Raw genomic sequence first — 25,393 nt, forward strand, 5'->3', positions numbered from 1 at the left:
TGTCCTCAGAAGAAATCCTTTCTTTACTGGTTTTGTTAGTCTCAGAATAAAAGCTAGATTCTGAAAGGGACCTCAAAGTAAATGGAAATGAACTTAGGCCACATTACAGGCAGGTTTCAGATTTTGTGTAAATCTAATAATGTTGGAAGCTGCTGGCTGGGCTTTGCTTAAAAAACAAGTTTTCACATAGTTTTGATATAGTTGGCCATGAAATGAAGATGGAAACCACTGCCTACTGACCAGTATGGATGCACAGTTCAGGGCTGCGCAGTGGAAATTTTTTGGGACTAAGATGTTTCCTCCTTTCACCTTTACCTTCTTCTATCCCTTGACTGTATTCAGGCCTGAAATTCTCATTTAATTTGGAATATTGCAGCAGCTTGTGTACACTGTGTAATTCGCGGTTCCGAACTCCATAGCCTGACACTCATTATACTGCATGCAATGTTCTTTGTCAAAATGGCAAGAAGGGGCATGTGCTCAATATGGATGAAGCTATCTGTATGAAAGGAGGTTCTAAGTCTGTATCTGCACCAGTGAAGGATGAGGCCATTTGGTAGTCACAGCTGAATTTTGGCTGAGTCAAAATGTTCACTTGCCTGCATGTTCCCCATATGCTGGTGAACAAACATCAGCATAATCAAGCATGAAATAAGAGCCCCAATTCTCAGATGAAAGAGTGAAGGTGGATTTGCATTCATCACCCACACAGGCATATCATTACGGAGTTTGATCCTTATCTCTGAGATACTGCAGAATATGTACAAAAGCTGTTGCAAACCATTGTGCTGCTGATTTCCTGCACAGACCTTAAGGACTCATTCTCTGCGTGCCCACGTAAATCAGCACAAGGACTGTGCAATGCCCCCTTTACAGCATGGGGATAGGTGAGTGACATGTTTTAGTAAATTTTACAGTATCCAAAAGGCAAGGCTACCATGTGATACACTTCCACTCAGGAGGCATTAGTTTTTTGCCACAGAATTTGTGTTTCTTAAAGGAAAACATTAGTCCATGGCTGTGTCACATAAGCAAATGCAGGTATTAGAATTGCTCTCCACTTTGTTGTGGGTTTTTTTTCCCAGTTTAATGAGTTTTCTTTCTCAGTGGAAATCCCATTTAGCTTAAACTTGGGTGGTTTTTTTTTCCAAAGTATAACCTCAAGCTAAACTCTTTTGCTTATGCTGCTTTTTTTGCAATGGTTTAAGCTGAAGTTAACCTTCCTATTAGCATTTTAATGGAAAAAGAGATCCTACCACTTAGCAAGAAGTTTTGTCTGCTTTCACATGGCAACATGGTAAAGGTATGAAATGCTGGTAAAGGTATGAAATGCTGCTTTCCAGTGTTTTCAGATTGCTTCTTTTCCTACAGCAAGAGTCTTCTCTTTATTGATAGAACTCAGAACAGCATTTGGCAGGGACTTCCCAGGTCATCTGTTTCAGTCATTTCCTTTATAACCACATCAAATATTTCACATTATAAATTAGTCAGTCTTGTTTTAAAAGAAATTGAGTTTTTTCCCCCTACTTTCTTTAGTCAAAGTTTATTCTAAATGCTCACTTTTCTGGTGGTTAAAATACCTCTTCATAGCTTAAATGAATTCATGGTCAATTATAGCCACTTGTTCCAGTGCCAATAATGTCCTTTAGCTGAAACATTGTTCTTTTAAGTGAAGATGACTTCCCAAATCGGATTTTGTTGCCATAGTCCTTCCTTACAAATGTCCCCATTGTGTGACACTGTATGGGGAGCCCTTTCCTTAGTGGGGATCTGAAAGTGGGTCAGAGCATTGTGTGCCTAAGTAAATAATATTAAATGTACTGTCAGCTTTCCAAAGGTACTGCAGGGTCTTTCTAACACCCTCCCAAAATAGTGGAGGTTAAGCCATTTGAAAATCAAAGGGCACACAGTAGACTTATAGAGGCAAGAATTATTTATTAAAAGTTCCCAAGACAATACATACTTTAAAGTAAATGTTATAATTATAGCTTTGCTCCTGCCTTGCTAGGGTTTGCATTAGATGTTAATTCTATTATTAAAAATTAAATTTGTTTTATTTATGATCCTGTTTTCTTAGAAGACACCTATTGATCAAAACAGACCTCACCTTATTAAAAATTCAGAGCATTATCTGGATCAGTTGTCAAGCTGGATATATTAAACAAGAATATGTTTTTAACACTAACAGGCACAAAGTGTTGTGCCCAACAAGAAGGGGAGCCAGGCACACCTACAAAGTATATCCTGAAAACCCAAAGCACCCTCAGGGGCCCAGGGGTGAGAGCACATTGTGCTGCTGTGCCGATGGACCCACAGTGATTCCTTGGTGTGTGGCCAGGGTAGTTGTTGGCAGGAAGAGGCTGGTGATAAGAGCCTGTAGAAAGGGCTTAATATTGAGAGAATTTAATCTCTCTACTGATAAAAGTACTGGGAAAGTGCCTTTCTGATTGTGTATTTGGTGCTTTCAAATAGTAGGGCTCACTGAGGGTCATTGAAAAAGACAAAAGAGAAGCTAGAAGGTGCCAAGTGAAGACAGGTTCGTACAGGACTCAGTAGGGAGCTGCTAGCACTGGAGTGAAGTGTCCATGTGACGGTGACAGTGCTGTCTCCATCCCCTGGCCTCTCCTTGTGGAGGGGGAGGATGAGCATCACAGCACGTGCCAGCCCCTGAGCTCCAGCAAGGTGTGGCATCTGCAATGTGCACTTACATGGAGATGGTATGAGTGTGTTGGCTTTTTACTATGCTGGCTGGAAGATCAGTTGATAGAAAGCTACGTTTTTCTTGTAAATTGGTTGAATAATGGTGTATTTGGGGAAAATGTTGGATCTTGCACACAGGTATCTGATGAGGCTATGTTAAAAGACAGAAACCTCCATCTGCTGTGTGAGAGCAGTTCAGCCTAAGTATCAGAACAGCAGGTTATTGGGGCTTGTGTAACTTAACTGTGCCCAGAGTTATTTATATTCTTTTATTGAGAGCAGGGTCTACAAAGCTGCTGTCCTGAAGAATCAGAAATTTGAATACAGGAAGATTTCCAACCAAAAGATGAAAATTGGATCAGTAAATTAAATTTAGTTATAAGAGGATAAACATACATTGTCAGGCACCACACCTCTTCCTATTCCTGCTGGTTTGGGGTGGGGTGGATTGCTAATGTTGCATTACATTAACATAAAAGTCTTTTGTGAGGCAGGGTGACTGTACCTGAGATTATGCACTTTACAGAGGAGAAAGTAGCTGTTAATGTAATGTGTTTTCTGGTTTGGATAAACCAGTTTCTTTGGGCAGACAGATTGCAGATTTTCCAAATCGCCTTTCCTTCCTTTTAAACAAAAGTTATGAGGAGAGCAAAAACATCAAGACCGTACATTAGGTCTTGAGATCACCCTTAATGCAAAGTGAAATGGTTTGAGATTATTATTATTATCATCATCATCATCATCGTCATCATCGTATTTAATATTCATAAAAAGAACTTCAGAAACTGCTAATATCTTTGCCCATTCTGCTATTTAGTGGTATCAGTTTTGTCCAATTTTTAAAATGATTCATTTTAAAGAAGACATTAACAGGTTGTTGGTTTTTATATATGTTCTGTTTAAGGATTGTAACCACAGGCAGGTACCCCAAGTTCCCACATATAAAACTGTCATTTTCATTTGAAATAGCTCAAAAGTACCATCTCAACCACTTGATTCAGCCCAAGTTCATCTTACTTGGGGACAAGATTTTGACCTACGAAGCTGGCAGTTGTGTCCTAAGTTGTACTTGTTTGATTCATCTGCATTCAGGAAGCAAAATTAGAGGCATGTAACGTGACTTCATTGTGGATCATTTACACAAGAGAAATGTTGTTAGTATACAAGTGCAAAGTAACTGGTGTTTGCCAGCTGCTGCTGTTTGACTCTTCTGTGCTAACAGACTGTTGACTTTGTGTATATGTAATGATTTTTTCAAAGAATCAGTGATCATTGAGGCAGCAATAATTGACACCAGGGAAACCTTTTAGCAAGCCTTCCCTAGCAGTTAGGGCTGTGTTGATTTTCACTGTTTTTTTAATAGCTAGAAAATGTGCTAATTTTCAGTTATGTAGTAACACTTAATTAAAAAAGCTATAGAGACTTGGAGGGGGGGGCTTAATGTTGGGCAAGATCTTGACAAGTGGGCAGTGATGAGACTGAGAATGAACTATTGTCTCAAACTAACTGGGAAGTGGAAGAATAGGAGGCCTTGTTTGTAAAGAAAAAGCAGCAGGAGAAAAATTCCCAGTAAAAGTCATTGCAATGAACTGAGAATGGAAGTACATGATATAAACTGGCCAACCTGGATTATTTAGGAGCCAAGCATCCTACCATGCTATTCAACAAGAAGCACTGGGCTTCAAAATGAAGATCCACTAGATCCAAAGGCCAGGCTTGGGATGTTACCAGGTGTCATGGTTTAAGCCCAGCCAGCAGCAAAGCACCATGAGGCCGCTTGCTCCCTCATCCACGGCCCCCTCCAGTGGGATGGGGAGGAGGATCCGAAAGGAGAAAGAAAAAAAGGAAATGGAACCTCGTGGCTTGACATAAGGACAGTTTATTGGGACAACACAAGGAGAGAAGTTACAACAACAACAATAGTACTAATAAAAGAATATACAAAACAAGTGATGCACTGTGCAACTGCTCACCACCTGGAACCCGACGCTCCGCCAACTCCCCCCCCAGAGAGAGAGAACACCCCCCCGGCCTGCTCCCCACATATATACTGAGCATGATGGCACATGGTATGGAATATCCCCTTGGCTAGTTCAGGTCAGCTGTCCCGGCTGTGCCCCCTCCCAGCTTCCTGTGAAAATTAACTCTGTCCCAACCAAACCAGGTTAAGGGCATGTTGGATTCTGTGCATGCATGACATACAAGGGACATCTGGAAATGTTTCATCTGCCTGTGGGATTATATTTACTTATCACTTGCAAGCCTGTCCATCATCATTATTTACCACTTACGGCATCACAGCCCCCAAGCACAGAAGCCAGTGTCATTGCTTACAGCTGGTGCACACCAGGGTCAAGAGCATTGCACTGAAAATATTCCTCAATCAGGTTGCAGTAGTTCAGTGTCTGGGATGACTACGGAGAGCTGCTGACCAGAGCCCCCAGTAGGGAGGACATTTATGCAGTTTTCATCAGAGTAAATGCGCTCAGTTCTGTGGGTCTTGTACCTGCCTGCCATCTTTTCTAGCACCAAGGCCGGATACTGCTTCTCAGGAAGCGTTCAAACTAGGGCAGGCTGGAGATGACAGGCACCCTGATGAATTTTGGATCCTCCTGTCAAGATCCACTTGGAAAGGGGTTCCAGAGATGTGTCCTTTTAGGAAATAGACATAGTCATTTAAATAAAATGCTGAGCTCCCTTTCCTAGTGAAGGTGAATATGACTTGGACCATCCTTGTGACCTTACAGTTCCATGTGAGAGAGGGACAGATGGTTTATGACATGCTCATAGCTCATAAGTGACACAAGCTGACGTTTCACGCTGCTTCTGCTCATTCTGTTTGGTCCACAGCAGAATCAACAAGCAGAAAGTAATAGCTTACACTGGGGAGAGATCGTGGATCTTTTTGGATGACCCTGTCTTGTGTGTTCCTACCCATCACCCAGATTTATAGCAGAGCCAGGATGGCTTGATTTCCTACGTGTCCCCAGATCCTTTGACAGAGCATTGTACAGCATTGTTGGGTGTAGTTCTGTTCAAAGTAATGTCCTCCATTACCCCATAGAAATGGGCCTTATGCCTTTTGTGTGATTTCATAAGGGAAATAACACTAATGAAGAGGAGAATGGCAAGTCTGTTTTTCTTCAGCCATGCCATGCTAGTATGACATGCTAGTAGTGTCAGTTGAACTCCTGCTGCATATGGGTTTATTATAAATGTGCCACTTAAAATAGCTTGACCTGGGATTTGGCACACACATATTTCAGCCTGGGAGTAGTCATTTACTTGCCCACATTTTGGAAGCTGGTGATTTATAAATTTCAAATGTACAAAAGTGCTCCACAGATTTCAGCAGTATGTGAAGTGCGTGTCCAGCCCAGCAGGTGTTTGCAGAACAGAGAAGTGATTTACGCTCATGCTAAATGTCAAGCATACGCAATGGCTGCAGGTCTTTGAGCTAAGGCTCAACCAAAGACGAGGCTTAGGATTTGGATAGAGTTAGGACAGAGACAAAGCTTAATGCTCTAGTTGGAGTGGGGCTGACGAGGGGCTGCCAAAGGAAAACAGACTGTTCTTCTGGAGCTTGCATTGGAACTTTCTTGCCAGAGCTGGAGCTTCGTCCCTCAGCATGTGCCGACGACTCTTTTCTCACAGAGGCCATGTTCTGCACAATGCTATGTGGCAGGCAGTCTTGGCTGACATTGGCTCACAAGCTGTTTTTGTTGCTTATTTTCTGTACCAAGTCCATGAAGGCTGCAGTTGCAGCTGTAATTTCCTTTGAACTGGTATAAGTGTGGAGCAACCCTGAATCGTGGCGTTCAGGAGCAGAAATTACCTGTCGAGTGGTGTTACTGAGTAGAGATAGGAAGTACTCCCCTTTGTTCCAGTCTCAAAATACTACTGCAGTTGTCTTACTCCTGTTTTCCCTGGCCATAGCTTTAACATATCGTGGAGTAGAAGTTCACCCATTTACCTTAAATGTTGGTATAAAACAGGTTGTACATTTGGATAAGTGAACAGGGAACTCTCAAACTGCATCTCTGTGCATTTTTTCCATCTTCTCTTTCAGTTTAGGCAATACCTCAAATCTCTTTGTCTGTTGTATAGGTTTGGATTTGAGCATAGGGTTTTCTTGAACCTCATTCACACAAGTACCGTATCTTGCAAGACATCCAGTCTTGAACGGCTCTTCCATTGTCTTAGAGGCCTTAGTCTGCCAACCCGAAGGAAGCCCACTTGTGTGGGAACAGACAGTTCACGTAAGAAAGAATACCTACAGCAGAGTTCTGCAAGGGATGGGCTATTCCTCTTTTGAAAGCTGTGACATGGGAGATACCAATAGTAGTTCGGTTCTCTCCAGATTCCTGAGAATATCAGGGGGGTTAAAAAATACAAACCCAAAAGTTAAGGCTCTAGCTGCTGCAGCTGTGAAAGAAGCTTTCAGAACTAATGTGAGTTTAAATTAGGAAGTTTTATCTGCCTGAATCTGAAGCTTCAAAATGTAAGAGTCATTTCAGTCAATTCAGTTGCTTAATGAAATAATGAAAGCATCATACGAAATTATGCAAAACCAGGGGAAATTCAATATCCTGAAACCCTACACCCAGATTAATCAAATTAATGGCAAGGTATAAAAGGATGCATTTGGGAGATTATGTAGAAATTCAGCTGTGTAGGGTTTTAAGAGCTTTGGTAAGGGAAGATGAGCCTTTGCTAAGTGCTGTAAGGCAATTTTCTCAGTACAGTAGTTAAATATAAGATTTTGGGGAAAAGAAGTGATGTGATTTTTTTTTTTCTTTTTTTTTTTTTGCCTACAAACTTCCTCAACACATTTGTTTTAGATTGGAGGAAGTTAAATATGCTTCAAAGATATTGTCTTAATATTCTGAAGAAAAAATATATAACCATGTTTCATATAGGAAAAATGTCACACCAAGGTGTTCCTATTTAGGGAGAAGAGGTATATTACTCTTCACTTTTTTTTTTTTTAAACTACAACTGAATTTGACATTAATTTACAAACAGTCTCAGGCAACCAATAACACATTTCTATTCCTTCATAAACCATTTGTCTGAAAAAATTAACTGGGCTCCTACCTTGAATATTTGAGAACTGCTCAGTGTTCAAACAGAGTGAAGATATAATTGGACTCTCCTAGTTTCGGCTTCTTACTATCATATTTTAAATAGAAAAAAAAATATGCAGAAGTGAAAAAAAGAAAGGAATTAAAACCTGAGAAGGGTGAGGTCTGGGAAAGGATGTCATACACCCAAAACTTAAAATGAATTTTTTGAATTAAAAAATGTGCTTTCCAAGAGTACCAACAAAAATGAACACTAAGAATCAGATACCTTACTGCCAAACTATTACCCCCAAAATTTGGGAACTTGGAATTCAGGTGCCAAATTTACTCTCCTCTGCTGTGCTAGCACTTAGAGTCATCCCACTCGCACCACAGAAAGTTGAGAGAGTCTAAAACCATAAAGGATCAAGATAAATAGCAGCATGACGATAATCAGCCCAAAGCGTCTGTCTGCTTACCCTGAATGTGCTCACTTGTGAGACTGCAGCCTCATCTCTCGAAGGAAACATCTCCAGATGAAATTTACTTCACTAGAGGGATTCAGACTGGAAAGTTTCCTGATCTGAGGGTTTTTCCCTCTCTTAATACTGTGCTTTCCCTGCAGCAGTCCAAAATGCACTGATTAATACGAGACTAGGCCTTTACCTAGGGCATAAGGAAAGCACTGCTTCATCGGTGGTGGAAAGCTTGCTCCCATAAGGGCATCTTGTCAAAGCCCACATCTCACGTCTCAGTTTCCTGTACAGAGAGCCCCTCAAGGAAATGCTCCATCCCCAAATCTGTGTGCTTCTCTCAGTGCATCTCTGACAGTCCCCATGGCTTTTACTTGTACTGTACATGCCTCTCCTGTTCCCACTTAGGATCCCTCATACTTGTTTCCCAAAGGAGGCATTTCAGTGTGCGATATTGGTAAATCATCCTTCTCAGAGGCAGAGGGAATTGGAAAGGAGGAGGAAAGGGCACTTGTGTGCTGTTAGAGAGATGGAAGGAGCACACTCCGTTCTGCTGTTTGCTCCCACAGCAGTGTGGATTTGGGGATTTTGAGCATTCCGTGGTGGATGCCACTCGCCTCGATCCAGGTTTTCCAAACATGCTGACACAGCAGAGATGAGCACCAGTGAGAAACACATGCTCCTCTGAAAACAATTCATCAAAGCCCTTTTGTTATGACTAAGAGCGATCAGTGTACCAAAGAGACAGTGACACCTCTTGAGTTAAGATAACGTGAGGAAAGAGAGAGAATGAGCAAGTTTCCTCGGATGCAGCCTAAGCTCCTACCAAGTCAGTTTGCGGGCGCCAGCCAGCTCAGCTTGGTCGTGATAAAGAGCATCGGCCTCAGCCACCACGGTCAAGGCGAGCACAGAGACTCCTGACTCCGAGCTTCCTGCTTCTCTCATGACTCACATCAGACTCTGTTAAGTCAGGTTCTTTAACCTAAAAAATAGGGCTGCAGAATAATCCTTGTTGATTCGTTTCCATTTCAAGTAAGCATAAATCCTATTGCTAAGTCCTCTGTCATGGTGCTGTGGGCACTGGGCTGCAGAGGGCTGGGTCTTGGGGAGAACTCCGATTGCCTCGGAGGTAGTTCACATATTATTAAAGGAAATGTCAGGCTGCCAGCTAAAGATGGAGAGATGGTAGTTTGTGATAGACATGTTTGTGAAATCTGGGAGGAAAATATTGGGGAGGAAGATGGGGGGAGAGAATTTGCTCCGTTAGACATCTGTGTATTGAAAGTGACAACATTTAATATTACTAGCAGGAAAATGTATCATGTATTAAATTAATGTACCGTATTATGGGGTGCTTTTATACAGCAATTTGGCACTCTTGGTGAAGTTTTGTATTGAGAAATAATAAAGAAAATTCTAGTGTAAAATATGCTACCTTCAACGTTCATAAAACATGCCATACTTTAAAGGACCCAATCCTGTTCATATCCACAGAAATGGAAACTTTGCCATTGACTTCCATGGAAGCAAGGTCAACTACAAAACGATCAATTAAATAGGATTCCAAGAATGATTTACTGTCCCCACGATATTCATTTTCACCCCATTAGTGTTCCTTTTCGTTAGTGTGACCTTCAGTCTTGCATAGTGAAATGCTCATTGCTCCAAAACATGACATAATATGATGAGAATACAACTGATAAGGCAATGATCTGAATCAAACAAGATAGTACCAGTGCACAGGAACTTTTTGTACAGTACAGTGGATTCCACACAGGAACTTTTTGTACAGTACAGTGGACTCCTGGCCCACACTTTGTAGTGGTTTTGGACACCCTGTCAATATAAAACCTGTATAATTTCTAATAAATTAGTTAATGTGTAGGTTTGAGGAATCAAAATATCTTTTATAAGATCTATTTGATTGCTGATCATTTTTAAAGTACTTCAAGGACTAAACTGTAGCATCCAGACATATATTTGGGTGGGGGGGGCGGGTGGGAGGGTGTGTGAAATTAATGTTGGTTTGCTTTTCCAAATAAAAATATCTAGCTTTGGATCTATCAGACAAATGGAAAACAAACAAAGGGCTAATCCCAGTGGAACAGGAATTCAGTTATGAGCCATCAATATCATAGACCTTGGAAATCTTGACTTGCAGTTTCCATTGAAAAATAGAGATGTTTGATGTAGTGACAGATGATATACTATACTGTATTTTCTTTTTCTATTGCTGTTGGAATTGTATATTTAGTGAATTAGTCATGATTGATGATAGTGTTTTAAGGACTTGCTAGTTCTTTCTGGGAGAAGATGGCATATTTTAACTATATTAATGGTTTGAGACTTAAGGATAGCACCATATATTTTTGTAATCTTTCAGCAGCGAAGCCACAATTTATACAAATGGATTCACTCTGTCTTTAGCTCAAGCAACTCTGACAAAAGATGTCATTTGAAGTAATGTTGCTCATCATTCATAGACGCAAAAGCTTAAGGCTCTATTGCTTTGGTATGAAACTGCATTGGAGTTTTCAACTCCTTGCAAGATCAGTATATGGTGTTAATGATAATTTAACTGTTTTATGCAGCTCCACATTAGACTATTGAACACAAAGGTGCTTATTAACCAACAGAAAGGGATATACTAACTTGAGATTATGTAGGAGGAGAAAAACATTTCAGCCACTACTCAGAATTCCCTAAATGTCGGCTCTGGAACAGTTAAAAAATAGTGCTACCACACATTCAGCCAAAATTGCCTATTTACAGTACAGTATATTAGATCCCTTTACAGCACCTTGGTAAGGAAGCACATCATTGCAGAATAATGCCAAGGGCTGGGAGAGGTCTCTGACTTTTTACTTTGGTGTATTAGCTGAAATGGAGCCCAATCCTGCAGTTGCATTTGAATACTCCCTTTTGTTGTGATATCAGTAATGCATGTACAGGGACCCATCTCTGGATGGGTAATAGTCAACAAAAGCATGGTACAAAAAGTAGTCTTGAGACACAATCTGAGAATAATAACAGATTAAGACAGATGTTCTGCCTTGAAAGTGTATCTAACATTACTGCTACACTGTGGTTTTGCTTCTGTGATCCAACCCTTTTACACTGCCGCTATGCTTTTACTACTAAAAAAACCCTCAAACAACAACCAAACCAGCCCTTCCTTTCTCTATTTAATCCACTGGTTCTTTAAAAAGCAATGATATCCTATAGTTTGTAGATAAGTGATAGATCTTTATACAGTGCCTACTTTACAAGTGTGCTGACACACAATGATTTTCTTTAATTACCACTTAAAATCTGGGAGAGAAAGTGATAATATTTCCCACCTGTAATCCTGTATTTAGATTATCACCATATTACCCTGTTAAAACACTTTGTTCTGTAATTATTAATCCAAATAGTGATCCTCTTCTGAGAAACTGTCATGCTCTTTAGCTATGCATCTCACATCTTTCAGTTTAAAATGTTGCCTTACATTTCTAGAAAACAGACCTTAGAATTGAAGTAAAAGACTTGATGAAGAAGTTATAATCTTCTTTCCTGTAATAAATAAAACATGATTGATAACTATTGTGCATCAGAAGGAGTTGATGGACATGTACATGTTGATTAGAGAGAACTGAACGTGATGCATAATACATTTTAAAGCAGACAACAAAACAGAGAAAAAATTTTTAAATGGGGGTAAGTGGTAGGTAAAACAATCACATGTACCCAGGGCAGGTTATCACACTCACTGTATCATGAATGTGACAAGTAATGCAACCTTTACTGTTTCCTACACTGACACTGCTGAGTTTGTGCCCAGCTTCTCCATCAGCCAGTCATCCCATCCTTTGGGACTGAAGTATTATGGATGGACAGAAATTTATATTTTTTATTTGGGAGGAAATTTGTGGGTTTTTTCCCTCAGGCTTTTGCTGTCATTTTACATTGGAATAAAAGCCAAAATTCTCAAAATTCCCCTCTTACAGGGACACCTGAAGAATGCCACTTGAGAATACTGTTTCAGAAAGAAGTAAAGTTTCAGGGTGGCATTACTGGAAAATTTGGGGGGGGATCTTCTTTAAATGACTTTGTTGCTTGAACATTGTTCCATGAGCTGGGGCAGTAGTACTAAATAATCATAGATAAGATATAAAATGGCAGTCAAAATAGTATGTTGAGTTTCATTTGAATAATGTAGTTTAAGTGTAATGGCAGTTACTACCTAGAACAGATTGAATCGTCTTGTTCTCTTGTTGAAAATGTCAAAGCAAAATCTTAAATTGCTTCAACACATGACAAACAGAAGACACTTTCAACAGGAAAAGGAAGTGTCAAGCAGGTTCGTTACAAGAAGCTGACAAAATTTTATGAAAAATTTCTCAGAAATTACATTCCTGGTGCAAAACTTATATCTGGCTGCTGGAAAGAAGCATCGGAAAACCTACAAGCTGGGTAATGAATGGTCTTCTGAGAACAGCAGAGAAATGTAGAAGCTGAGGAAAGTGGTCTCTGTTTTGCGCTGCTTCACCAACAGTGTCCCAGTGGCTGAGGGGTAGGAGCAATGCTGATTTCTGTCATGGCAGCTGGATGGAGAAATTGCAGGAGAACAGAAACCCCCGCTCCAGGAGTCTGCAATATGCGCAGGTAGTTCAGGCAGAGCCAGGCGGAGTATCTAGGTATTTGGGCAGCCCATCAGTATCGTGTCCGTGCACCATTCACAGACAGCTTCTACTGCCTTGTCCACCAAGGCTGGGGGGAGCGAGTTCCCCTTCCCACACACTCCGTGTGTGTAGCCCTGGCTGAGAGGAAACTTGGTGCCAATTTGTTAATGAAAATAGGGTGGGTGGGTTCTCCTCTCCCCTCCCCTCCCCTTTTCTCTCCTCTGCCTTGATGTTTTTTGGCTCTTTCCATTGTTTTTTTTTTTCCTTTTTTTTCTCGATTTAAAGATTATCTTCATCTTTTAGTAAAGAATGGAGGAACTATACTTAAGGATTAAATCCTTATCTGCAGCCATTTGAAGTGCCTGTGGGACTGTTTAATCTCACATTTCAGGGGATTTGGAAGCTAGGCCCTCCTGCAGTTTCTGCTGCATATAGTATAACCTGTGCCCAATTTGACCTGTGGGACAGGTACAATCCATCGCTTACTCTGCTGTCAAGTTTTTATGCTCCTCTGATACAAATGTCTGGTGTGTTGACAGCCTGCTTAGCAATGGTCACATAGATTTGAAACAAGTATAGTCCCAAAGACATTTTTTTGGCTATGCCTTCACTCTTTTCCATTGCTTTTAGTGTTGCCACAAGGTCTTTGAATTGTTTCACTGGGAAGTTAATTTGTTCCTCTCAGCTGTGCTGTGTGTCACTGGGCTTGTTAACAGGGCTGCACAGAGATGCACCAGTGGGCACTGGAATGACATTTGTCCTCATGCTTTTTGTATGTATAGGTCTCTGTGCAGGCTTTAGTTACGTTCCCCTTGGAGACTTGCTTGCCATTCATTGCATCTCCACTGACCATTAAGCATTTTCAAGTAATATGTTAGTCTTAAAATATTACTTTTTTTTTTGTTGTTGAGTAGTTGCCTCCTGTAAACCAGATGCATGGGGGTGAGAGTGTGCCCACTGACTTAGGATGTGAATCATTTATCTGAAACTTGTTTTATCAAAGCTATGAAGTTTCCCATAGCGTCTTTCTTTGAGGCAGTGCTTTGCACGTTTGGTGTATTTTTGTGAAAAAGAATTTGCATTCTCGGATCAGAAAACTTCCCTGTGTTTGATAGTAGCTGAAAGACTCAGGTCCCACACTGATCACCAGGGAGCTATTCTGATTCCCATCAGCTGGTATAAACTCTGATGGAATTGACGAAAGGCAGCAGTGCTGACTCTGAAAATGGGTCGTCCCACCAGAGATTTCTGTGGATGCTACTTTTTTTGTTAATTCTTTTAAATCCTTTGCCTCAAATAAGAAGACAAATTTCATGGGATAACTATCTCCTTCATTTCTTAAAGCATTGTCTTTTATCAGAAGATTTACATTTTCTTGATCTTTGGTCATGAGGCAGGATAAACAGTAGTGAGTGTATCTATGGTTTCTTTACAAGCCTATGTTATGCCTGCTTTTATTCATTTTCCTGTTCATCCAACCAATAATGATGTGATTCAGCTCAATCTTTTCTTAACAATGCTACATGTGCTTAGTGAATAATACAATTCAAAACTTCTTCAGTGGTAAAATGAAAAAAAAAATAATAGCAAAACCTGGTGGAATGTATTTTGCAGCTTTTGAAGGCAAATTAGAGACAAAGAACCTACATAAATATTGTATAAACATTTTATGAAAAGGTTTTCCTTGTCAAGTATAGTAACATTTTTCATCATTGTAGGAAGCTTTGGAAGCCAGGGTGCTAACCCAAAGAATGCATCAGAATTAATAGGCTGAATGGGGCGGGGTGAAACCTACTTATTAACCCCGTACATAGTAAAATCAATTGGCAAGAGGTGACTTAACAGAAGTTCCATGTTTCTTACTTGTGAATGTCGTTAATCTAAAAAACTTAACAATTGAAATTCCTTCTAAAAATTGTTTACAGTATGGCAGCTGTGAAATTGTAATGGTCCTGCTGAACATCAAAGCAGGCTGAGCTGTTACACTGTGCAACACCTAATCATGTCCAAAGTACAAGTTTTAAATGGTTTCTACTGCCTTTGAGACTTCAATTGAAATACATTTTTAATGTTGATCTTCAGTAGCTCTGTCCTCTTCTTTGAAAAATTGCACAGGAAGGTTTGGTCTGTGACAAAGGTTTTGCCTCAGGGCTATCTCAGGGCACAGGTAAGCCATGTGGTTGCCTGAAACGGGAAACTAAGAGAGGTGGCAAAATGGCACCAGCTCCTCCTTCGACTGTGGTGTGCAGTGGCTGGAGGCTGCTATTGAGCTTGGAGATGGCTTTTCCCAGCCCCCAGAAGAGCACCCATTGTTTTGCCTAGATATAGTACCGTAGGTGCTTAATACTTAGTTCAGCTGGCATTCATCATCCACAATAATTCTCTTTTGATACACTTCCTATATTTAATACGAGGTTTTTAGTTTCAGAGAATAATGGATTGCTTTGAGTTTTATTAAAAGAGCGCATAAAATCCACTCCATGATAACTCATGTTGCTGGGGTTGTGCTGTGGTGCAGTAGTTCACTGTGCACGAGTGGTCAAATTGATCATGGAATATTAATTAGTTGTGGACTGCAGGCTTTTGGTACTCTGGCTGTAGGTTGACAAGAATGATAGCTTTCATTTGCATGCAAAGACTCCAGCTGTCCCTTCAAGATGGATGATGGGATCTGGCTTCATCCGTCACCACTTCTTCACTTTTTTATAAGACAGAAAGAAAAAGAATTGAAAAAGCCAAAAGATAAAATGTCATAAAATGTTCTTTGCAGATCTCCTTGAAATAGAGGGTAATTTCAAGCATCTTATTTCTGCTCAGAGTCCAAGAGAAACATTTTGAGTGCGGTTGAAATGATGTGTCCTTTGTGTTAAATACACTCCGTTCATTAAATAAAGCACACTCCATTTGAGATTTTCCTGAATTATATTGCAGGGAAATGTAATTTACATTTAGTAACAATTTATTACACTTTTTTCTCTACTTCAGAGGAAACTCATGCTTGCTTCATAAAAGAAAGCTGCATGATCCACATTTAGGAAAGGAATAAAATGATCATGCATAATCTAATCCAATCTATGAAATTTAGAAATGCAGTGAAAAGAAAGGTGTGTTGGCAACCATAGGAGTAAGGGAACTTGATAGCATCAGTACAGTGAGACCCTTGCTAACACAGATTTCTACTTTCCAGCACCCACCTTGCAATGGCTCTAGTGACTTCACTGACGGTAACCCATACCATCAGTGTCACTGAATGTTTCACATCAGGAGATGTCAGCTGCCTGACAACAGTCAGCTGCCACTGGCATTTAACACGTATAGTGCAGTAGTGTTAAGTGTTCAGCCCTGTTGTAATTACTTTGTGATGGGCACCTTGTGGGATTTTGCCATCTGTGCTTCAGTAATGTGCAAGCTATGCTATTGTTTCTATTTCACTTCACCAGAGTCCCAAGTCATATTCTGTTCCATAAGTCCCACCTGAATCTCACCATTTCATTTTCTACAGCCCTACAAGACTTGATTGCCTTGTAAGAAGGGGGAAGAAGGTCCTGCACAAATCTGAAAACTAGAAGATCCCCAACCCAAAATCTAGTTCATTTCTACTTTTCTTAACATTACCATGAATTCAGCAGAGTTCATCTGGCACCTGATGCTCCTGCTCTTCTGTCCAAAGCAGTTAAAGCAGTTTGGCTATCTCCATGCACTCTGATAGCATCCTGTGTGATGAAGGTGAGAACAGCAGAAAGACTTCTTGTTCAGAGATGATTTCATACCTGTAATTGCCAGCTTCTGTTACTAGTTTTAAACAGTTACCATGGGCTGCAAGGTCATGCCTGCAGCAGAAGCTGTTGGAGCAGCTGGCAAGAAAAGGACAGACACAGCTAGTTGTTTGGGATTTTGACTGCTCTCAAAGTCAAGGGGGCCACAGTCATGGCCAGCTTCTTCTTGGTGCCAGTAGTATGACCTGTCAAACATGGGTCTGTTCCAAGTCATTGAGGACTTAATGGGTTAGAATCAAAACCACCAGTAATGATCCAAGAGCATTTGAGTGCCTCAAAATTCATTTCCCTTGTGAGCTGCATTTCACCATGGACACAGCATCTTCCTTAAAACTGTGATTGTGTTGTCCTTCTATGTCATAAAAAGAATTCATGTGATGAATTCCAATTATTTACTGCTAATATAAAAATGCTAAACTCCTTCTTGCAGAAAATTGTCCCACAGAGGCAGACTAAACAGCATATTAAGGCACTCTTGATCCTAGGTAGAGTTTTCAAAAAGTGATATTCATGGTGATGGTGGCAGAGGCATGCAGTTGCTATATCATTTCACCCCATTGTCCCAAAAGATGCATTTCCTGCTCGAATAGTAATAAATAGAGAAACACTCGTTGTCACTGGTTAATGACTCCTGGCTTCCACACAAGTTCTGAGTTTATCGAGTTTGAGTTTATTGAGAATAAGTGTTCAGTGTTTATTTTCAAAGGTGGAGACATTTATCCTTTGACAAGATTTTGTTGCAATGGCTTTATTTCTGTTACAGCAAATGATGGATGAAGGTGCAATCATTTTGTCAGCTTGATACTGTGGTGAAGGAAAGGCAGCACAATACCTGAACGCTGAAAAAGTCTGTTTTGACTGACTGGTAGAACGCACTACAATACAGCTAATCAGGGAACAGTGTCCCCATACCACAGCCTCACGAAACTGCATTTTTATGAATGAATTGCTGTATGTAGTTTTCCACTGCTTTTCACCTTGTGTGGTAATTTACTGCTGTGCCAAGAAAATGAAAAGCAATCATTGTGATCTGGTAGCAGGACTTGCCGGTGAGTGTATGTTAGAGGCTCAGTCCACAAAGTATACTTATTACAAGTCCAGGTGGGAACTCTTGGCTCTTTAGACAAGCTTTTAACTCTACAAGAGCACAGTTCAGTCCCTGGCAGCCAAGACTATAGCTGTCACATTTACATTTACATCTGCAAAATTGGCTCACACATTTGCTTAGGTGTAAGCAGCAACATGAAAGACAAAGCAGTAGCAGGTCAGGCCTGAAGCATTTTACTGTCAGCCATTGAGAAATCTATTGGCACAGGCTGGGATTTCAGATGAGCCAAATGTAGTTAGGTACGTATTTTTTAAAAGGTGTAATGCTGGGCTTCTCTAAGCAACATGTGCCCTCTGGTTAACATACTGATTTAGTGTTTAGTGCACACAGTTAGTTCCATCTTCATCTATGGTGTGAAAGTTGCAATGTCACTGCCAAGATTTTTAGATGCCAAAGTAGATCTAAGCCATGCCTGGAAGCAAGTGTATTTGAACTAGGAGTGAACAAAATCTTAACTTTGGGTGTGAGATGGTTTCAGATTAAGGATTTGGCATGCTGTTATTTGCCCCAGAGGATGCTATTCAAACAGATTGGTGCTCCTGTCAAAAGGTTAGCCAGATTCTTGATTGAATGATACTAGAGGCTCTGTGTTAATTAATAGTGGGAAAATGCCAGATCCTTTGATTGAAGGAAGTAGGTTGGCATGTAATTGTCTCATAGAAGATTTGAAACAATTTTGTTAGATTCCCTGCATTCTACTTCATATTTGGCTAATTTTTCCTTTCATCATTGCAAATTACATGAACAAATGTCCGGGAGGTACATCAATAGCAAAATTACAGAACAGCAAATGTACTCTGGGTGCTTATCACAGGAAGAGGAAAAGTCATTATCTACGCTGAGGAAGAAGAAGAAAACCCTTCCCCAGCATTTGACCAGTTCTTAGCCACATGTGAGTTAACATTTTTAGCCTTCTGCCTTCATCTCATGTAGAAGAGTTGTCTGGTCTGGAAAACAGTCCAGCTGTGCTGAGTCACAAGAGAGAGGCCCTTCAGATCATAAGCAGCTGGATTTCAGTGCATGATGCTGGTGCTGACTGGATGCACACTGGCAGCAATGCAGGTCCTTGGAGCACAGGTGATACGTGTAGGCTTAGAACATGCCTTTGCATGGCACAGGGGGAAGGTGCTCTGCATTAAATTCAGAAGTTGTGTTTAGCTGAGCCACTCAAAAATTGCAGTAAGAGACTTGTGTTCATCGTAGTAATGGCTTCGGCTGTCTGTCTCTTGCTGTGGTTGCTGCAAAAGAAGTCTGACTGGGGTGGGGACAGTACTGTGAGGCTGCTGCAGAGGGAAGGTAGGAAATAGTGTAGGGAGCTGTGTCAAATAACAAACTGTGAAGCAATAGGTGCTTACTGGGATGCCTGGTAGTTTTTCTAGCTGGTTATCATTGCTTATCCCTAAGTAATGATATCGTAAGGCTGTTCATTTTCAACTGCTTTGTGCTTTTTCAAGAGAACTCATTAGTATGTCAGGTATATGTTTGAATATGGAAAGAGAGATTTTTGAAACAGTAAGGCTGTGGTGGGAAAAAATGAGTCTCTAGGCTCTTACGTTGCATTAGCACTTAGAGGCAGGAGCTACTCCAAGGTTGTTTTCTTCTTCAGTTGGTCCTGCAGGTAGCTAGACATTGCCCTGTGCAGCAAGTCATGCTCTCCCTTGTCTGCTAAAGATCACTGTGTAACTAATTGAAGAGGCCAAATCTTTTGCAGGTCTCTTTTCTAATTTTCTGAGGCACTTCTCCTGGGACAGCATATTCCTTGTGCCTGTGAAAAAGAGGGAATAAAAGTGTCATGTGTTCTGGGAAAGAAAATACACCTGGATGAACAGTTGCAGAGGGTCAGATCAGTGTATTGATTTGTATAACACTGCACCTTTAAATCTCTTATGGAAAAAACCATGACAAGTGTTGTTGAAATCACAGCAACTTGACTATTGTTTTAAAGTTTGTGTATTAATTTCTAATGGGGTGAATATAAGCACAGGAGGAAACAGCACTTGAGGCAGTCTTCTAGCAGTCTGGCTGCTAAACAGCCTCTGGCCATGTCCACCAGGCTCTTACGGGAGGCACATGCATTGCTAGGTGCCTCTGGGTAAAGAAATGTCTTTCCAGCTTATCATCTAGCACCTGTGACTTCAGGTGATGCCCCAAGTAGCTTGGTGTTACCCTGGGATAAAGCATAGAAGCCCTGTGTGAGCCCTCCTCTCAGTCTTAATTCATTAGTGTACTGTATCAGCTGATAACTTGCATAAACAAATGCAGCCAAAGCTGTCCCAGCCTGTTCATGGGATGAAATCCTAGAACAGCAAGTAAAGTCAAAGAAACCCCTTAGTGTTCTGCATTGTCAGACCTAGTATCTTGCAAAGGTAGGCCTATCTGTGTGATAGCAGGAATTGTTGCTTTGGGGAGCTAATATCATCCCTGTTCTGGTAGCTTCACCATGTAAGTATTGCTGCTCAGAGCAGCCCAGGGGTATGGCATGTTCCAAGGGGGTTGGGGGGGAAAAAAAAAAAGTAGATAGCTGTATCCCAGCTCTTCCTGTGACAGTTAATGAGGTATATTCATATTTCTTTGCAGAAGTACTGCTGTATCTTTAATAATAGGAAGAGTGTTTGCAGTGCATTTAGTTGTTTTAATTTAAAGTGGTTTTGTGGGAGGTGAAGTAAGAGCTCGATGAGAATGCATAATACTGGTAGCTTTGTTAATGCTGTTACTGTATCAACATGTCTTTAACTTTTTGTTCTGCTTCCCCTTCTAGCAAGGCTGGAAATCAGTGGCACGTATCTATAAAACTGTTCGAGAATTAAAGAAACTTCACTTAGAGGAATGGGCATTTGAATAAAGGTTGTCTATGGACTTTGGTCAAGTAAAGTGATCATGAAAGATTAGAATCCCTCATAGCTGAGAATATCGTGTACTGCCTTACTGTTTAAGAAGGACCAAAAGTGAATTTCATAAGGTGAATACGTGATCTGATGTCTGACCTCTAAAATAAGAATGGCTTTTGTTTTCTGTAAACACATATGACATTGAAGAGCCAGCAGTTAATTGCCTTCTAGACTCAAAATCCCTTTGGGCCATTTCAGTTCCTACGTAAAGAGCTCTGACAGGCTGCCAGTTCATTATAATGATTACTCTCCAAGAACAATATGGCAAAATATAACCATTTAAAATGTGACATGCAGGAGCACATTTGGAAAACATCTGAAGACTGCAAATAAAGCTAAGGGAAACAAGGGGAAGCCGCGGTCAGATTGGCTTGCAAGGGTTGCAAGTAGGAATGAGATATGAAAAGAACATTAAGCAAGGAAAGCCTGAGCATGCTGGCACTGTATGGATGCAGCTACCCTAGCAAGTTTTCTCCATGTCCTACAATACATGCAGAGTACAATTTAGTACCAGAGATGAAAAATAATAATATAAGAAAAGCCTAAAGGTAGCAACAAAACCCTGAAAAACTACGAAAAAAGTGTTGGTAGTATACCAGAAAGTGAAACTCTGTTGAGGCACTTCATAAAGTACCATGGGACCATGCTCAACTGGGATGCAAGGTTTTGGGAAGTTTGGGCTTTTTCCTCCACCCACATCCACCCCCCATCAAATTTCCACCCAAAACAAAATTTACCTGGTATATCAAGTTGTTTAGAATTGCATTCTCAAGCTGGTCCCTTTCCCTATTTTTAGCTTTTACTTATGAGGTCTTGTGTGTGTGCTGAGCTTTAAACACATCATAATGTCTCCTGAAGGAGTCCTGTAAAGGGTCAGCGAGAGGCTTTCTTGTTCTGACCTAGTCTGGACAAAGGGCTTGATTCTGTTAGTACTGGGCTTAAATCCCCAAACCCATTTGCAGCCACTGTGACCTTTCTACTCCCTCCAGCATGTTTTGTAGCAGGCCTGTGTGGAAGCTGCAGCAAATAGCTGCGTGTGTCTGGCAGTAGGCCGTTCTCTTCTCTCTGTGCTGAGCATTCTGGGGTACTCTTGCGTTTAGATAAAGGCCAACGTGTTGTCTTCCTAAGAAGTCTGAGTTGTGCACTTCCTAGGCCAAAATGCACTTTCTAGAGATTTTTGGCTCATTCTTTTAAGAAGTTACTGACCTCAGTTGCACAGAGGCAGTTAAGAACATTGTTAAATTTTTAATTCCTTTGTAGTACTTCCTTTTCCTCTCTCCTTCCTGCAGGTGTTCTGAGGAAGTCTGCCTAGACAGTATAAAAACCAATAAAGAAACCAAACCCAAAACTGCAGAAAAGCAATGTTGTCAGGTTGTGACACTAGTGATGAGGTTTCCCCTCAGCAGATGCCAGGGCTAGACAACACTACCTCTAATTTTCTGTGATGAGTTGAGAGAAAATGGCAAGCAATACCTATGAAGAGGTCCTTCTTATAGCTAGCAATGGGTTACAGCTCAACTAATGTAACTCTAGTCTAGTGGCTCTTGCTTCTTGCTAACTTATTATTTATTGACAGGGGGTTTTCATGTGAGGAACTAGAGTATAAGAAAAGCAGAGCTCTTGCACATGTTGAACAGAAGAATGTCAGTATTGAAAATGTAGTCTTACTCTCATGTTCCCTCTTACCAAATGTTCTGACTATCAGCATATTGGGACTTCCTGGAGAATGTACGTTTTTCCTGGAGTGTTGGGAATGAGCTTTGCTCGAAGCAGGTGTGACCTTCACTGGAGAAACTTACTGCTTGAATTGGGGTGGGATTTGTGGAGAAGCTGGAGAAACAGTTATCCATCTTCCCCTGGATGCAATGGGATTTTATGAGAAAGAGCACCACAAAAACTTTTAGCAGTTTAAAAGCATATGTTGCTTAAAAAATGATCAGTGCAATGTGCTCCAAAGTCCCTTGGGTCTGATGCCCAGAACTCCTACTTACAAGTTTTCAGCTTTGGTTAGGATTGAAATTCCTTAAAAAGCAAGTAGTTAGACCGTACGCGTGTAGGTTTGGCAGTACTTTTGTCTTATTCTCTAATGACATTCAGTTGACTGAGGTGCATTAGCACAGCAAATTAATTATTTGTTTCTGCTAGAAATTTTCTACTCACAGGCTAATCCCACATAATGCAATTGTACAGGTAGCCTTGATGTTGCTTCTGGGTCAATCTTGTGACTTTGCATTGGATGAGCATTTTTGAACTGCTGAATTCTCATTAACAGAATTTCCCATTTATCTTTCATTCTGAGCCCTGCTTGTGGTTTTAGTCTTAATAACACACTGTTTAAATCACTTTGGAGATTCCTGTGTTGTCCTTGTAGGTAAACTGTACAAGGAGTTCTTCTTACAAACACACATGATTTTGATCTGAAATGTTGGCTGCTGACTTGTTACTGAAATGCCTATTTTGTGATAAACAAAGCATGGCTGTAGCATCAGTGGAAGAAACCCCATTTTCATTTAAATGGAACTGGGGAAGCAGATTGTGCTGACAATTGTTAAGGAGTTTAAAAAATAGTGTCAACTGTAAAGCAAAATCAAACAGGTATTTCTTTAATACAGTTTGTAATTTTCTGTAGATGTGGATGTGAAAATGTTTTGTAGGCTGACAATTTTTTTTTTTTTTGTAGCAGAATAATTCAGCTATCTCCAATTTCATGCAGCTGTCATCTGATAGCTGGTTATCAGAGCCACATTAGTGAAATGTATGACTGTTGCACCTCTGCTTCAGACACTCAGCTAGCTTGCTTTAAAGTCCTAGGGAAGGTGTATTGAGCTATTGACTCGTGCTGAAGCAGACTGATGGAGAGATGTCCTCCCAGCATGCCAATGGCTCAGGCTGAGTTGGGAGCGTAGGCTAGGAGCTTGCAGAGCTTGAGCTTCCTCCGCTTGGTTCATGGAGACCTGCTGCCCCAGCCACGGGCAACTTCCAGCTTGAGCTACCAAACGTCTGGGTAGGCTTGTTTCCTATCGAATCAGTAAGTTCTGAGGCTTCTGAGGAGATCAGGGCAATTTTGCCTTACTCTTTTATTGAAAAATGCAAATCCATTTTACAAACTCAGATCAAATAATTTCAGGTGATGAATTTTAACTGGAAAAGTTTTGAAGTGATTTTGAAATGTTTAATTTCATGTGGTACAAGATGCTGTATTTGATTAAAAACAGTTCTCCCCATCTCCAGGAATACTCAGTCATTTATTTCAAGCTAGACCCAACTTACAAAACCTGTTTGCACTGTCTGGCACTAAGCTCTCAAACGGGGTCACAAAGCCTGCGTCTGTAGCTGTGATTTTCAGTAGTAGTATTATCTGTGACTGTCTGTCCTCATGGCTGGAGCAGTCACCTGCTAGGACCAGGCTGGGATATTGTTTTTCCTGCTCTCAGATGGAGATACTTCTGTATAGCAGAAGGCAGGGTCCCCACTCGGGCTTTGAGAGAGGGTCCAGGTGCCCCACCTGGTTGGGTGGGAGTGTAAGCTAGATGTGAAGCTGCTGGGGTTCATCAGACAAAATTATGTGCAAGTTTTCTTTGAGCATCTAAATACTGTTTGAGCAGGCATAAAGATATGTTGGGAATGGTCACACTGAAATAGATTTGGTTGACATTTCAAATTAATTGTGTTAACTTTGCAAGGTGAGGATCTAAAATGCTTGATCTAGTTATTATATGTAGATTAAAATTGAGAAATGGAGTTTGTTTTGCTGCTTTATATTAAAAATGTAATTCCTGAAATAGTTCATTTCTGTTGAACCAGTGGGCCACCACAGCCACTAGGAAAGCAGTAACACATTGGCAGTGTAATAGCCATATTACGTAATACATGTTTACATGTCATCAAGTGTACAAACATTTGATTGCTTACATGACAGAGCTTTTCTTTTGCAGTCATTGGTCTCAATTTTTCCATTACATTTTTTCATTTTCTTTTCTAGCTTTACTCACAGACAAACCTCCAAAGCCATTGTTCCCCATGGAGAACCAGCCAACTGTTATAGATGTCCAGCTGGGTAAGTCCCCTTCTGGGAATAATAGATCCTAAACTTCCACTCTGGTAGCAGATGGGAAAAATTGAAAGTGGTAAGAAAGGTTTAGTGGTACTGTTATTACATGCAGATCAATTTGCAGCTTCTCATTTATAACTGTAGAATTTACTGCCATGGCAATTTCAAAGAATGAACTTGTATAGCATCAGGGGATGGCAGTACTAATTGGTTACATTGGGTATTAAATATAAAGCACTGATGCTCTTTTTAATATATGATTGATAGAGTAATATATGTCTACATTGGTGCTGTATTGATCAGTTGATGTTCACCCTAAGACAAATACTCTCATAAAGGAAGTGCTGATTCCTTTAAAAGTTAATGTAAAACAGTGCATTTTCAGGTTGTTCTGAATGCTTATCAGAAAGGGCTTTTGACTAAAATGCTTGTATGCTTTTCTCACTCCTGTTATATATTCTTCTGTGAATGCACATCTCCAAATCTCTGCTGGGAGCCTATATTTTCTCTCATGTTGAGAAACTCTACTGTTAGAGAGTTCTGCTAACTTTGGGGAACTGTGGGGCATATTGGTGCTGAAAGAACTGCTTGGCTTTGAAGTTCCAGAGGGTTTTTTTCAGTGACTTGCAAATAGATCTCCAATTTTGAGAGGTAGAATTGGAGTTGCTGT

General features: G+C 40.6%; 1 protein-coding gene across 1 annotated transcript in view; it reads left to right on the forward strand.

The window, feature by feature from the left end:
- Positions 1–25,393, forward strand: part of IL1RAPL2 (interleukin 1 receptor accessory protein like 2) — a 399,383-nt gene that overhangs the window by 261,758 nt on the left and 112,232 nt on the right. Inside the window, exon 6 of the mRNA XM_075053719.1 lies at positions 24,655–24,729. Coding sequence (XP_074909820.1) covers positions 24,655–24,729 — 75 coding nt within the window. The remainder of the gene's footprint in view (positions 1–24,654; positions 24,730–25,393) is intronic.

Source organism: Buteo buteo, chromosome 22 (genome assembly GCF_964188355.1).
Source record: "Buteo buteo chromosome 22, bButBut1.hap1.1, whole genome shotgun sequence".
NCBI classification, from domain to species: Eukaryota; Metazoa; Chordata; class Aves; order Accipitriformes; family Accipitridae; genus Buteo; species Buteo buteo.